Source organism: Triplophysa rosa, unplaced genomic scaffold (genome assembly GCF_024868665.1).
Source record: "Triplophysa rosa unplaced genomic scaffold, Trosa_1v2 scaffold472, whole genome shotgun sequence".
NCBI lineage: Eukaryota > Metazoa > Chordata > Actinopteri > Cypriniformes > Nemacheilidae > Triplophysa > Triplophysa rosa.
In genome coordinates, this window is record NW_026634477.1 from 17,290 (window position 1) to 32,220 (window position 14,931).

At 38.6% G+C, this 14,931-nt stretch overlaps 1 protein-coding gene across 4 annotated transcripts; it reads right to left on the reverse strand.

The window, feature by feature from the left end:
* Window positions 1-587: 587 nt before the first annotated feature.
* tgfbr2a (transforming growth factor beta receptor 2a) lies at window positions 588-12,663 on the reverse strand. 4 transcript variants are annotated; one of them, XM_057328429.1, is made up of 11 exons: window positions 12,533-12,663; window positions 11,673-11,724; window positions 11,043-11,146; window positions 5,214-5,364; window positions 4,940-5,139; window positions 4,687-4,837; window positions 3,686-3,876; window positions 2,752-3,497; window positions 2,534-2,675; window positions 1,904-2,028; window positions 588-1,363 (listed from the first exon to the last, which is right to left on the reverse strand). In XM_057328429.1, the coding sequence occupies exons 5-11, from the start codon at window positions 5,103-5,105 to the stop codon at window positions 1,181-1,183; spliced, it is 1,704 nt and encodes a 567-aa protein (XP_057184412.1). In that variant the 5' UTR covers window positions 5,106-5,139; window positions 5,214-5,364; window positions 11,043-11,146; window positions 11,673-11,724; window positions 12,533-12,663; the 3' UTR covers window positions 588-1,180. The 4 variants fall into 4 exon arrangements, with proteins under 4 accessions (XP_057184412.1, XP_057184409.1, XP_057184408.1 ...); XM_057328426.1 differs by lacking the exons at window positions 11,043-11,146; window positions 11,673-11,724; window positions 12,533-12,663 and adding an exon at window positions 7,939-8,098 and having other exon boundaries at window positions 5,214-5,340; XM_057328425.1 differs by lacking the exons at window positions 11,043-11,146; window positions 11,673-11,724; window positions 12,533-12,663 and adding an exon at window positions 7,939-8,098.
* Window positions 12,664-14,931: the final 2,268 nt, after the last annotated feature.

The window sequence follows — 14,931 nt, forward strand, 5'->3', positions numbered from 1 at the left end:
CCGTTAACTCCTCCCCTTCAACTGTCAGTCTGTCTCACTTAGGATTTTCCTGTCTGATTCCATGGTGACTTTAAGTTAATTTAAATTAAAATGAAATTAGTCATTGCATTGTGTTTTGAAAATGCAAGTTCTGCTAATTACTAATATGCTGCCTAATTTGTTCTATATAGAAAAACTGGAAACAATAAAAACAATCTTCTAAATGTTTATTAACTAGATGATCTGCTATATGTGATAATAAAGCTACACATGAATATTATATTTATATCAAACACATTTTTATGTTAATTTAGACATTTTAGATGGAACCGCTTTAACCCTCAAATGTTTGTTAAATCCATGTTATTTCAACTTCTGTATATTAAAATAGTCTCTGACTTGATTTTAATCAACACCAATAATTGTGTCGCTATACCTTCTTGTCAACATTTATAGTAAAACTCTGGTTTGTTTAAACCGTCTAAACACATGAATACAGCACATTTCAGACGGTTAGCTGTTTTAATGATGAAACTAACATTTATTCATGTTTAAAAGCAAATTTAACTGCAGTGTGAAAGCACACATGACACAAACACATCTTACAATGGCTTACAATGAGTTTTAATTAATAACTAAATGATTTCTTAACCAATATAAATATTGATTATACGTACAGTACCTGCATAAAAAACTTGGACGTGTTCAAATTTTGGCATACAAAAAACATAACAGATATCAAAATGACATACATAAAGGTTTTGGTTGCTTTGTTCACATCGGTTGGATTTCAGTTTCATTATAAATGGCTTTTGGGTCGTCCTATGATAAACACACTGCTTTTCCTCATTTAGGTAAATGTATGTCCGGCTCAGTTATCATTCATTAACTGTCATTGGCACAAGCGTAAATGTCCTCTTTATAGTTTTTATGATATCCATCATTTCCCAGAATCCTTTGGGTCAGATTTACTCTCCTCCTTTTGGCTCCAGGAGACACTTTTGGGTTAGGAATACTGTTCCTTTAAACACACACACATAAGATGAGCTCCTGACATCATATTCTTTGGTAAACATTGCATTACGTTCATGTGTATAAATGTATATAGATCCGAAATAAATCCAGTTTGTAAAATCACAGGTGGATCAGAGTTGCAAATGAAATCCGTTTCCATGGTGACCAGGAGATTTCGCTCATGATTCTATGGAATGACAGAGATTCGCTCCTCAGAACTGTCTGGGCTCTTCTGCTCTGAGCTGTCGGGGAGGAGAACCGCACTGCTGATGATGTCATCAAAACGCTCCACGACACACTGAGCAGTGAGACGCGACTCTGGATCATGATCCCAACACTCCTCGATAGTAGAACTCAAGAAACCAGCACCCTAGAGAGAGAGAGCGATTACACATATTATACTGTACATATATAACTGATATTTGAAAAGTTTATCTGCAAATACAGATAACTCCGTTTTTACAAAATTTCAAAAACAGTTTTATTGTATCATCATGTTTTTATTGTGCTTTATTGTGTTAGTTAGCTGTATTATTTTCAGTTATTATTACTTAATCAAAACAACCCATCTGCAGTTTGATTGATATTACTTGGAATGTGCAATAAAAACACGATTTTTGAACATTTGCAAATGAACTCTTGGTACATTATTGCTTTAATGTAAATGTTGCCTTCTTTTTGTAAACCTGTGTTTAGATAGTATTTTTTCTGTATCTCTATACTATTTCACTTTATTTAATTTTGCATTACATACATCAAATCACTGTTTTTTTAAAGCTGGCCAACTGCAAATGTATATTTTTTGTCATGCTAGTAAAGCACACTTACATTGACGTTATGTGTGTTATGATATACACGTCTCAGAATACACTGTGATTGGTTTAGATTTATACTGAGGTTTAGTTGGTACCGTGTGGCTGTTCCAGGTGGCCGGTATCTCTGGTCTCAGTCGATCTCTGATCACATGATCCTTCATGCTGTCCACACACGGATGTTCACCGAACGTCCCAAACGGAGGTTTATATTCTCTCACGTCTGCAGAAAAACATAGACACCCGTTACACACACACACACACACACACACACACAAAGAAATGACACAATCTGATTGACAGCTGTGTGTGCAAAGGGGGCGGGGACAGCAGAGCTGGAGTGGAGGGAGGCATTATGAGAAGTGTTTAAGAAAACAGGAAGTGCAGGTGCACAGACAGGAAGTGGGCTATGTGACTGCGAGTTCACAGCGCTGATATTTTTGTTGTGAAGCAAATATTTCCTCTCTGTGTCCGCTGAAAGCTCTGTGAATCTCTTAACTGTAAAACACTTTCAGGTGCTAAGCAAAGTGCAATATTCCACGTGTTTTCAACTGAATAGCACACTCACACATTAGTGCGCACTAGGAAGTAATCTGTCATTCTAAAACACTGAAATACAATGTACACCTTGAATGACCTGTAAGTCACTTTGGATAAAAGCATCTGGCAACAAATGTAAATGAAACAAACCATTGGTCTGATGATTTGATTGACATGTATTCATTTACCTCCAATCCCGCTGCACCTGGACATGATCTCCCACAGAATGAGAGCCATGGAATAAACATCCGCCTGTTTGAAGGACTCGATGTTCTCCAGGTCCATTCTGGACTCCAGCACCTCAGGAGCCATATATCGAGCTGTGCCGACCTGAGCGAAGAAAAGGCATTTCACCCGACGGAACATGGTACAGTCCACACGTAACACCAGCATCTCTAGATCTCACCTGTCCGCTGTTGGCCAGTTCTTCAGGAGACATGGAGTTATCCAATCGCAGACTGAGTCCAAAGTCACACAGGCAGCAGGTGAGATCCGTCCTCACCAGAACGTTCGAGCTCTTTAGGTCTCTGTGCACGATGGGCACTTTGGGTCTCCGGCACGCCGTCTGGTCGCTGTGCAGATGTGCCACGCCCCTCGCCAGTGACGCACCCAATCGGCAAAGCTCCTCCCAGCTCACGACGTGGCGGGACAGGAAGTCCTGCAGGTTCCCTCGCTCGTGATAGGCTGTTATCAGCCAATACTGTCGTTCCGCCTTCCGTTCCTCGGCGGTCAGAAAGTGCAAAATGTTCTCGTGCCGAAGATCCGTGTCTGAGAAAATCTCCCGTTCTGTTTTCCACGAGGCATATTCTTCGCAAGGAAAGATCTTCACGGCGACGGTTTGGAAGGGTTCTCCGCTGATGTTCTGCTTGAGTTTGGCTCTGTAGACCTCAGAGAAACGGCCTTTCCCCACGGTGACGACCAGCTGGATGGGCAACAGCTCCGTGTTGTGATTCAGACTGTTGTCGTCGCTGATGATGGCGGTGTAGGTCTCGATGTCCGTCCCTGTTGTCTTGCGCTTGATGGCTTTGAGATGACGGGAGACGTGGTAGCAGTAGAAGAAGGAGACCATCACGAGAGCACAGATCACGAGAGGAACCAGAATGAGCAATAACATCGGCTCAATGCCGTTCTTCTCTTCCTCTGCTGAAACAACTGAGAAATATATCACAGAAGAATCCCATTACAGACTCATTTGTGTCCGTTTCTAAATGCGTCTCCCGAGAAATGAAGAAGCGATAAATGTTTGTTCACACACACACACACGCACACACACACACACGCACGCACACACACACACACACACACACACACACAGACAGTGTGTTTGGTGTGTCTCTCACCGGGGTCAGTGAAGATCATTTTAGCGTTGCAGTCTTCAGTGTTACAGGAGCAGATGTAGAAGTCTTCAGAAGTCTTCACTGGTCTCATCAGACAGATGCTGCTGTTATAATCCAGTAAATGCTGACCGTGAAACTGGACCTCTGGATCATAACACACAGTCTCCACAACACTCACCCCATTCATTCTCCTCCTGAAACACAACATGTGAGCATTCTGAGCACAGACCCACGAGAGAGGACCGCACGATATCTGACATCCCTCCATCTCAGCTCTGATATCTCTCTAGAAGACACGAGACATGATCAACACACATGACATCTTCTAGCAGACGCCATCAACTCAACAAAGGGCCACGGCGTACTGTGACTTGTCCTAGCTTGCAATAGTACACTTTTATAAAACAGATAAACAAACAGAAGAGAAATAAGTGTTAGTATTAATGGGTCATATTAATCAAATACTGGCAGAGCTTGAAATCGCTGACGCTGGGTAAAAATTCCTACCAAATGCATTGAAATGGTTGTTTTTAAATATTTAGCCAGAAATATTGTGGCACATCAATTGAGAGTAAACAACGAAAGGAGCTGAAATGAGAGAGAAATGACAGTTAACGTCTGAGAGTAACGGAGCGTAAACTTGTGTGTTTGTGTAAACTCAGAGACGTCCCGGTGAGGAACTGGAATTATTTCCCACAGGACTTCCTCAAACACAGACTGAATCACTGAAAAGTAATGAGACATTTCCTGTTCGCCCGTAAGAAAGACACATCTCAAATAAACTCAAAAAAAGAAGGGAAAAACAGTTCTGCTTCTTATCCCAAAGATTCGCTTATTGTAGTTGAGTCGCACACAGCCTCTTTCAGATCGCAAATGTGCTTTCTGAAGACCGCGGTTCTCTCAAACTGCTCAAAATTTGCCAAGAAACTCAAAAGATCGAATCTGTGCTTGGAACATGAATCTCTTGAGCACTGGAAGAGCAACCGGTGAGAAACAGATCGTACCATGAGCCGGCGCACACCTCACGTGGACTCTCGCACACGGCTGAGATGGTACAGGAGGGTTCACAGATTCCCGTGTCGTTGCATGTTGTAGATTCAATGTCACAGAATCGACAAAGCTGCGGGAGTTGGTAAGGCCTTTTCTCGATACGTGCTACCACAACACAAACAGACAGAGAAAGAAAGAAAGACAGAAAGACAGATGTTTTCATACTGTATTTGATCGATTATTTTACTCTCTCACACACACACTCACGTGTTGTTTGGTTGTCGAGGAGCACACGATCGTTACACGCGTGACCTGTACATGCACACAGACGGAGGTCACGACCTGCTGTGAATGTGGATGTCAACAAACAGCCGGAGGAGCTAAAGTCCTCTAACATCACTCCATGCAGCGGCCGCGTGGGGTCGTGACACATGGTTTCTATAGTAACAACTCCATCGTCCCTCCACCTGAAAGAGTCAGACGGTGTGAATACAGCTCATGCTCATGCTGGCTAAAAACATTCTTCCGCATGATGTCATACCAGACCCCAGCGCAGACGTCCTCTGGATTGGGACAGATCTTTGACACGTTACAGTTTGACGTGCAGTTCTGTCTACTGCAGCTGCCTGCCCGAGGGTCACATGACCTACAAACACTGTGTGGATTGGCTGTATGGAGCACAAGTGATGCACCTGTGAGACATCAGACCTGGATTACACCTTCAAGCTCTCCGACACAACACATCGAATGTATCTGTTCCATTAGTCAATAAATTACATCTTTACACTATTACACAAATAACAATGATGCATTTTTTTTGTTCTTTACATTATATACTGTTAAAAAAGCATGTATGCAGAAGTTCTTCAAGTATGCAGAAACTTCAGTCACTGTGTGAGTGTCATTTTATAAAATAACAGAATAATAAAACAAGTGCCATTATTATTACTTAAGAGATAAAAGCATTTGATTTCATTTAATATCATTTAATTAAATAACATTCACACTCGGAATGGTATTTTGGACCAGCAGATGTTTAAAAGTCAATGAAACAAGTTGAAAGTTAAAGAGGACGTTCAGCTTTGTGTATGAATCCGTAGAAGCGTGAAGAAATGTGTTTGTAACTCTCTCAGAAGCCTCAAACAAACGTTTGGCTTGAGATTGTGTGTTAGTACAAACAGATGTTTGACAGCGTTATTAAGAACATGATGAACAGCCGCAGGAGAAAGTGTCTGAACACACAGACTGTGATGCAGTATGACGTAAGAGTCTGAACATCTGACAACAACTGAGCAATACGAAAAAATCATCAACAGCAGTAAACATGAAGATTAGTGGACAGATTTATGAGATATAACAGGATTATATTAGGAAAAACTCAACACTGCCTGCAGCTCACGTGCTTGAAGTGATGTGACAAAATTTTTGTCCAAATACAAACCTTTTTTATTTTATTTTTATTATAACATCTTGATAACCTGAATATGAATGTGACATTCTCAATTTACAAAAACTAACATATTAAACAAAGATAATTTTTTTAATTAAATTGAAATAAAAAAGGTGAAGAGAAAAAATCCTACTTATTACATTACATGAAAGATCTCTTTATATTTTCTTTAAAAAAAAATATATATATTTTTAAATCATTTTAAGTGATTTATCCAAATACAAACCTACTTCTGAAGTGCATGTTCATTTGACCTCGCATAAAAAAACATTGTAGTATACTTGAGTATTCACTATAGTAAACTTTAGTAGTAGAATTCCTTGATACTATAGTGTTTTTGAAACTAACCACAGTAAATAACAAAGTCAATATTTACTCCAGTTTATCATTTCGCTAGACGGTAATACATAAACAGACGTTACTGCGCATGCGCACTTTTGTGACCCCTACATTAACTTACGGTACACATTCACAAACAATATAGTGCCTGTACATTATTTATGAAAGCAATCAAAAGAAACCGAGAAGAACCGTTATTTGACTTAACAAGTCTATCCATTTTGAATTTAGACTGCGATACCGAGCTCAACCGCTAGATGTCAATGTACCACACGGTTTCTTTTAATGAGTCAAACCTACAGGATTGTTTATTTAATAAAATGAACATCCAACAAAATTCAACAAATCGCATATTTAATACTATTATTATCCAGTAAAATAAGAATACAACTTAATATCAACATAATTTAGATAAAATATAAATAGTAATATTTATAAAACGGTCAGTTCTGGTCCTTGATTCTGATTGGATGAGCGGAGTTCTAAGCCGTTATAAAATACCCCAGTAACCACTGCTTCTTGGGGCTCATTGCTTTATTATACCGGGGGTCGGGTGCGCGCGCGTCCCATGAAACCATCCATAGTTAATAATCCAGAATTCTACGGTATACATATAACAAACTGTAGTCATCACATTTTACAATTCACTATAGGCCTATTAAAGTTTAGTTAAAAATCGTAGATACTAGACCTTAAATTGAGTTTTTTTACTATAGTAAATATCAAAGTATACTACACACTGCAAAAAATGACTTTCTTACTTAGTCTTTTTTTCTTGTTTTCCAGTAAATATGTCTATAAATTCTTGAATCAAGAAGCATTTTCTTGATGAGCAAAATGACCTAAGAAAATAAGTCTTGTTTTTAGTAAAAAATATGAATATTCAGTGAATTTGTGCTTAAAACAAGCAAAAAAATATGCCAATGGTGTAAAAAAATAATCTTGAATTAAGGTTGACCTTTTTCTTAGTCACTCAATTCAAGATTATTTTTCTTACCCCATTGGCAGATTTTTGTTGCTTGTTTTAAGCACAAATTCACTGAAATGTCATATTTTTTTACTAAAAACAAGACTTATTTTCTTAGGTCAGTTTGCTCATCAAGAAAATGCTTCTTGATTCAAGAATGTTTAGACATTTTTACCGGAAAATAAGAAAAAGAGAATTAGTAAGAAAGTCATTTTTTGCGGTGCAGTGTTGTCATGTGGAATGCACATGTAAGTGACGCAAACACGAGAGCGGAAATATCCGCATGTTGTTGATGTCAACATGTGTCGAACATTAAATTGATCTGCGTTCAGTATTAATAACCTTCAGTATTAATAACCAAAACAAAACAACAACATGTACTCAAAAGTATACAGTGTATCTACAGTCGCAGTGAACCGCGCGCGCCCGTTATTACCCTGCGTTAACGCGCTGGTGATTATAATGAGACGCGCCGCGTCGCTTTAACGTTTTATCTCGAGCGGAACTCACCGGACGCGAGAAAACATCCGAGAAGAAGCGATCCGAACCCCATGACACATCTGATCCGAGTCCCATCAGTCTGATCTAAATCCTCGTGCTTATAAGAGTGCTTCGGATCGACAGACAGACGACACGACATGAGTCAGAGTGAGACAGGAACTCTTCAGACAGAAGGAAGCGTGTCTGTTCCTGCTTATGCTGTCTGTTACAACACGAGCTGCTGTCTATCTAGACAACATCTCTAAACTTATTGAGCTGCATGTACAACAGCATATTTAAGTCACTAGCTAGTGAGCTACCTACTCACACACATTATTGAGCATCTTAAATGAGCGAGCTTACTACCTGGACAGCATTAGTGAGTGCAAACCTGACGAGCTGCATGTTTTGACATCTTAAAGCCCAATGAGCTGACTAAATAGACAGCGTTTTTTCTATCTAGTGTGCCTAAAAATAAGGTCTTTTAACATCTTAAAAAGTGATATTTAGTTGAGGGTGTTGTGGAACGATCATACTATTGAGCATCTAAAACTGAATAAACATTAAAGAAATGACACTGCGTGGAAGTGGCTGACGAAGAAATAACATGATCCCCTAAATTAATCCACACAAACATCTGCAGTTTATCTGCACCTCACCAAGTGCCAATAAATAAATACATGTTGCTTGTCATCTTGAATAAAGTTTTTTGTTTTATGTATCTTTACTGAACATGACAAAGACAGTGAAGGTTTCATGCAGGGACCTAAAGATTTTAGTGACAGAGATTTAAAGAAACATGTGCGATACGCCAGGAATTGTTTGCGTAAGACTACGATGTGTTTCTCAAGAGAGAGAGAGAGAGGGAGAGAGAGAGGTGGTGAAGTATGTTGGCATGTGTCATTTCACAGACAGGAGACGGCATCTAGACTGATGCGTGATGCGGTTCGCCTAGACGGCGTCTTCCAACTGGAAATGATTCAGATTCAAAGGAAAAGAAGTTCCACAAACCCAACAAAATCATAACAACATCCAAAACGGACAAGCAAATTGCTTTACTTTATGAACTTAACTGAAGTCAAATGTAATGTAAGCTCTGTCACATCATGTGGAGCAGCAGCAGGTCTTATAACTGCAAAAGTGAGACACTTTACAATAATGTTGTATAGTTAACTACATTAGTCAACATAACCTAATAATGAACATGAAAAGTTGAAAATTCTGTCAGCATTTACTCATCCTCAGATTGTTCTAAACCTGTATAAATGTCTTTGTTCTGCTGAACACAAAGGAAGATATTTGGAAGAATGTCAGTAACCAATCACACACACACGGGTATGTAGACACGGCAGATGCAGTGAACGTCTGTGAGAGCACACGATTAGCAGCGGTACCACAGGAAGACGAGAAAAACCTACAGACACACAATCACACTTCTATAAATATAAGATTCTAATATAATCATTACACAAACATCACAGCTCTCGTCTCAGATATTTCTCCTGAGAAAAGAGTCAAAAATGTCACAAATGCGTCTGTCATTAGAGTTTGAGAAGAGATGTCAACAATGTGTCAAACTGAGCTCAGATCTGCAATCAAAAGTCAATATTAGTGAAGATCTCGATAAACATTTCTCATCACATTTACTCAAATTCAGATTATTTGACATCTACAATCTACATTCATACACACATACATACTCTTCATGTGCTTCAACAATTACACTCTCTTTTTCTTTCTCAGAAACGTCTGAGACACAAATAAAAGTTTTCGAACAGGTGCTGAGTTAAGCATCTTCATTATAAGCAGCAGTGTCGTGTGTGTCCTGCAGGTGGCGCAGTGAGATTCATCTGTACACTGTTGATCTGTTGAGATCTCTTATCAGACAGCATGTTTTATTAGGACGCTGACAAAAGTGAGATATTTTCAATCTCTGCTGTCTGTCAGCGAGTGAGAGACACACCTGAGAGAGAGAGACTGCCCTGTCAAGTCCTGACACGACAAAAGAACAACCAGCACAACACAACAAAACACTGACAGAGTTTGGTTAAAAAAATGAGTTTCCGCCAAAATCATTATTGCATCAGGTCCGTATTGAAAAGTCACCTTTTAATTTTACGCAAATTGCGATATCCGCCGTGATATTCTGTCACGTTTTCTCCCTTTTTTCCAAACCGTAATATACGCCAGTCTCACTTCTCTGCAGAATGCGACATATCCGCTCAACCAATCACAGCACAGCATTCCACGCACTGTAAACAGTAATGGCGGCGCTCTGAATACGGTCGGCTCCTAGTTTCCCTGATCTTCTTTGTACTTTGTGTTCAACAAATAAAAAATGAATCATTTTGACGGCATTGACGAACCTGCGGTGGGATAGAAACGTAAGCCATCGAAATCTAATTAGATTAAGAAGAACCGTTGAATTCATTTTAGGAGCGATGACTGATTGAATGTGTGTTTAGTCCAGTGCCTGTATGTAAGATTAGAGTTCAGAGGCTGTCATATGTGGATCAACTCACTTTGTTGTGTATTTCAACAGTTTCAATATGAAAAATAACTTTTATAGATTTATTGCATTTTGAAAAAACATTGTTATGGATTTATTGCATTTTGGGGGAAAATTATCCGTTTTTCTCTTCATATACTTATATACTTTTATTTTATTTTTATCTTAATCTTATATTTATCTTAATATTTGTGCAGAATGTTTATATTGAATTTTCCCGTGCTTTGGCAATGTAAAAAAATTGTATCATGCCAATAAAGCTCAAAAAGAGTCTCAATGTTTGCTTCATAAATTTACAGCCTTTTTTGCAAACAGAGAAAGATAGGATTCATAAAACAGTGTGTGTAAAATGACGTGTTAGTATTTACAATGTAATTGTTTGTGGAGATAAATGTGATTATTTACTTTCTTAATATAACATGGGGCTTTACTTTTTTATAATCTGGGGTTTTTTGTCTCTGTCCTTTTTTATTAATTTACATGAACACAATTTAATCTATGTTAATATTATTTTTGTCATTATTTCTATGGTTACTTCAGACATTATTCCTACTTATACAGCCACTGTTTTATTTGAAAGATTGTCTCTCAAATACACTAGATAAAACTTTGTGTGTGAGCTCACCTCAGCTTCTCTCCACATCCGTCCTTTTTGTGTATGTTTAGTTTGATTCAGTCTCGTCTTCTGTCCGCCGTCAGCAAACTTACATAGTAGAGGTTCAGCTGGAGCTACAGACAGAAACACAAGGACAGCAGAACTCAGAGCGTTGATGTGTGTGTGATGTACACAAAGTATTATCCAATCACCACGTGTCTAAATGCACCAGCAGCACAAAAAGAATCCAAACATTACTGTAACAGCATCCTCTGAGCTGTCAGGTGCTTTTGTTTGGTGATGACAAAAGAAAGGCTGTCAACTATTCTTACAAAACGTTTTGACATTTCTTCTCAGGTTTAGCGAGAGATGGCACCTGGAACACCTGCTGGGGTTTTGAAATATTTTCCACTGAAATGTTGTATAACGGCTTCGCACTTCTCCGTGGATTCAATTCTGAAGGAACGCACACACATTCACGTCCATAACTGGTACAGAAAACACAACACATGTTTGGATTGTCAATAGAGCAGCTGTTGTCGTTTAGTACCTGGCGAAGCCCACCCCTCTGCTCGTGTCGAGCACAATGTTATTTGTATAATGAAAGACCTTGATATGCTGTGAGGATGAGGAGATGATGAAGATGATGATCTGTCTTACCTTTGCCATCGGTCCCTGCACACCTGAGGCCTTCAGAGAGGACACTCAACATCTACAAACACAGAGACACGTCATCATGCGATGTCAATCCTGCATCCATCTGCAGTGTTTTCAAAACAATAAACATGCCTGAGAAAATGTGTTTAAAAAGCATCCCTGACAGGGACTATAAAAACGTAAACTATACAAATAAACTTAGAAATGTCGCCTTAGCAATCAAGTGAAATACGTTCAAGGTGAGGCATTAAAATTACTGACTGAAAATAAATAAAAACTAAACAGAAATATATAGCAATATAAATAAATCAAGATATAATAAAAACAAAAAGGAATAAAAAATAAACGCATAACATTTATGCATTTGGCAGACGCTTTTATCCAAAGCAAGTTAGATCAAAATATACTATATATTAGTATCTGAGTATGTGCATCGAGCATGTGCTGGGATCGAACCCATGACCTTGACGTTGCTAGCGCCACGCTCTAACCACTCAGCTACAGGAAAGCATACAAAAAATAAATAAATGCAACGAAATATTTAAAACTAAATATATATAAATTTATAAATAAAATACATTTTTTAATAAAATTTAAATACGAGTAAAACTGCAATGAAAGAAAAACTAAAATAACTCTGATCTTGAGACACCTGTGTACAAGAGAACAAATCCTGTGTGAACACAAACATTAATTTTGTTTAAAAAAATAAAACTGTAAATATTCACAAGCCTCACAGTTTTTGTCAAATCCAGTGACTAGTTGTTCTTCATTTGGTGTTGTATCTATTGCTCTTCTACTCTAGAGAAGCTCCATTATTGGATATTTTCAGCTATGATGGAGATGGAGAGGTGAGTCCATACCTTGCCGTGGCCGCAGGACGGATAGTAGCAGGTGTAATGAGAGAACCGCTCCTGCTGTCTTTCCCATGAAATCCCGATGATAGACAGATGTCAGTGTCTGTGACGGACAGAAGTTCAGAGACGCTCCGCTGAGATACTTCCACACTGAGATAATCCAGAACAGAATGAGAAAGACACACAGCTGACTGTTTCTTCATTCTCAGAAGAGAAGGATGGAAGAGTGAGAGAAGAAGAGGGAGAGAAAGATGAGGAGTGTGTGTGTGTAAGTGTGTGTTCGTGATCCGTGTGTTTCCTACTCCATGCGAGCTCTCACCCTTACAAACAGAGTGGAGGAGGGACTTTTGAAAGGGAGAGAGAAAGAGAGAGAGAGACGGATAATCTGTCGAGAGATTTAATCCCTCTTCTGGTCATAATTAACTGCAGGATTTGTTTTATACTAGGGCTGTGCGATATTAAAGAATAATGCGATATGCGATACGATATTTCTTTTTCTATCTGCATCAACCTAAAGCTTATAGACTATAGACCACTTCGCAAGACGCAAACACTGGTCCAGAAGCACTTCCGGTTTCAGTTTTTTTATCTCACATATATAATTGAAACTTAAAGATATTTGTTTAACATTTTGATTCGGTTAAAATGTTCTGTTAGTTGCAAAATCCTTTTAACTGTGTATCAAAAACCGGATCAGAAATGATAGAAAAACAGCACAAATCGCTTTCTTAATAAACTCATGAAATGTGTGATGTGTTCAGCAGAGCTCAGCGATAAAAGCCTGTCTTGTGTTATTGATTTTAATTGTATAAAAAAATATGTCAGTAATTCTGTGAGGGACAAGAGACAATCAGTCATTACACAGAGAGGGAGAATCAGTATCCATGGAAAAGAAAGATAATTGTAACGAAAAGGCAGGCGAGGCAGCGGATCCACGCGCAGTAAAGATTTTATTAAACAAAGTACACCGTAATCAAAGAAACAAGGAACTAAAATAATCCACAGGGAACACGACTAAACATTCAACCACTCACAAAAGACCAGAACACACTGGGGTTTAAATACACGGAGAACTAAGAACGTAACAAGAAACACCTGCGAGAAATAATTAACAAGAACCATGAACAAAGAACTACAAAATAAAACAGGAAAAGTAAATTCAATACAAACTAAAAGTCCAAACTAACAGTGGAAACGCAAACTGAATCGTGACGTTTTGTCTTTGGGCCAACTTGGGTACATCAGAATATTGATTAATGTACACTGTCACTTTTAAAATAAATAAATAAATATACTGTATAAAGAAAGAATTTAAAAGATGAAACAAACAAGACAGGGGTTACCAAACTTAAAATAACAGTGCCGGTGACTCGAGACCCCCACTATCCTCGGCTCCTCGAATGCGCACATGCACCTATTCTACCCAAACGCGCATAATGACAACACAAAAGAGCACAGTCTTAACATAATATTATTTTATCATTTATTCATTACTTTACTTGTTGTTATACATAAACTATGAATATTACTACAGATGGTCGAATTTCATCAAACTGATTCGAGTGCTGATGGATGCGCCTCTTTTGGTACCTGAGGACGATGGCCCTCTGACTGCGGCGCTTCTGCGCCCTCCTCCGCTGGCCTCCCTGCGGTGTCTTTGGTCGATATTAATCAACGTTTCATTTCGACAAATAAGAATATCCTAAACTTAAAGCCTGAAAGTTTTATGTGGTGCTGTAAATGGACTTGCTGCGCCTAATTTAATGAGGTTGCTAATGGCGTTAATGTGACGTAATCACCTCAGGGGTCATGATCGAGGACACTTTGTATCTGCCTGGTTTCACTTTTAACTTAACTACTTTTTATATTTTGTTACACTCATTGATTACATACGCTATTTTTAATAATGATTCTGGAAATCATCTTGCGACCCTCGCGGACCCCTACTTTGGGAAACCCTGGTCTACTATTCAGCATCTCTTTTCAGCTGACCCAGAAACACCTCAGCAGATCAACAGGTAACAAAAGGACATCTAACTGAAACAGAGCCAACTGGACTGTAGGATTTCACATCTGGAATGATCAGACCTATAAATCGGACTGGAAGTTGTTTGTGCACACAAGCAATTCAATTAAAAGTGATAGTTCGCCCAAAAATGAAAATTCTGTCATCATTTACTTGTCATTTCAAACCTTATTGACTTTCTTTCTGCCGCCAAACACAAAAGAAGATATTTCCAACTTATACGCCTATAACGTTATAATATTTCAACATTGTTGTTTATTAATCGCACTACATTATTGCATTGATCTTTCATGATGCTGAAAATGGAATTTTAGCAGATGTAGTAGATCTCTCAGATCAACAAAAACGTAAGAAACGACACTGCCATTTAAAGACAACA

Excerpts from the sequence above, each read along its gene's own strand:
- tgfbr2a (XM_057328425.1), bottom strand. The coding sequence starts at position 8,068 with ATGTCGTGTCGTCTGTCTGTCGATCCGAAGCACTCTTATAAGCACGAG. Across the intron at positions 5,365-7,938 it reads CGGATGTTTTCTCGCGTCCG|GTGCATCACTTGTGCTCCAT; the intron begins GTGAGTTCCGCT and ends GATGTCTCACAG. Across the intron at positions 4,838-4,939 it reads CCTCGACAACCAAACAACAC|CACGTATCGAGAAAAGGCCT; the intron begins GTGAGTGTGTGT and ends GTGTTGTGGTAG.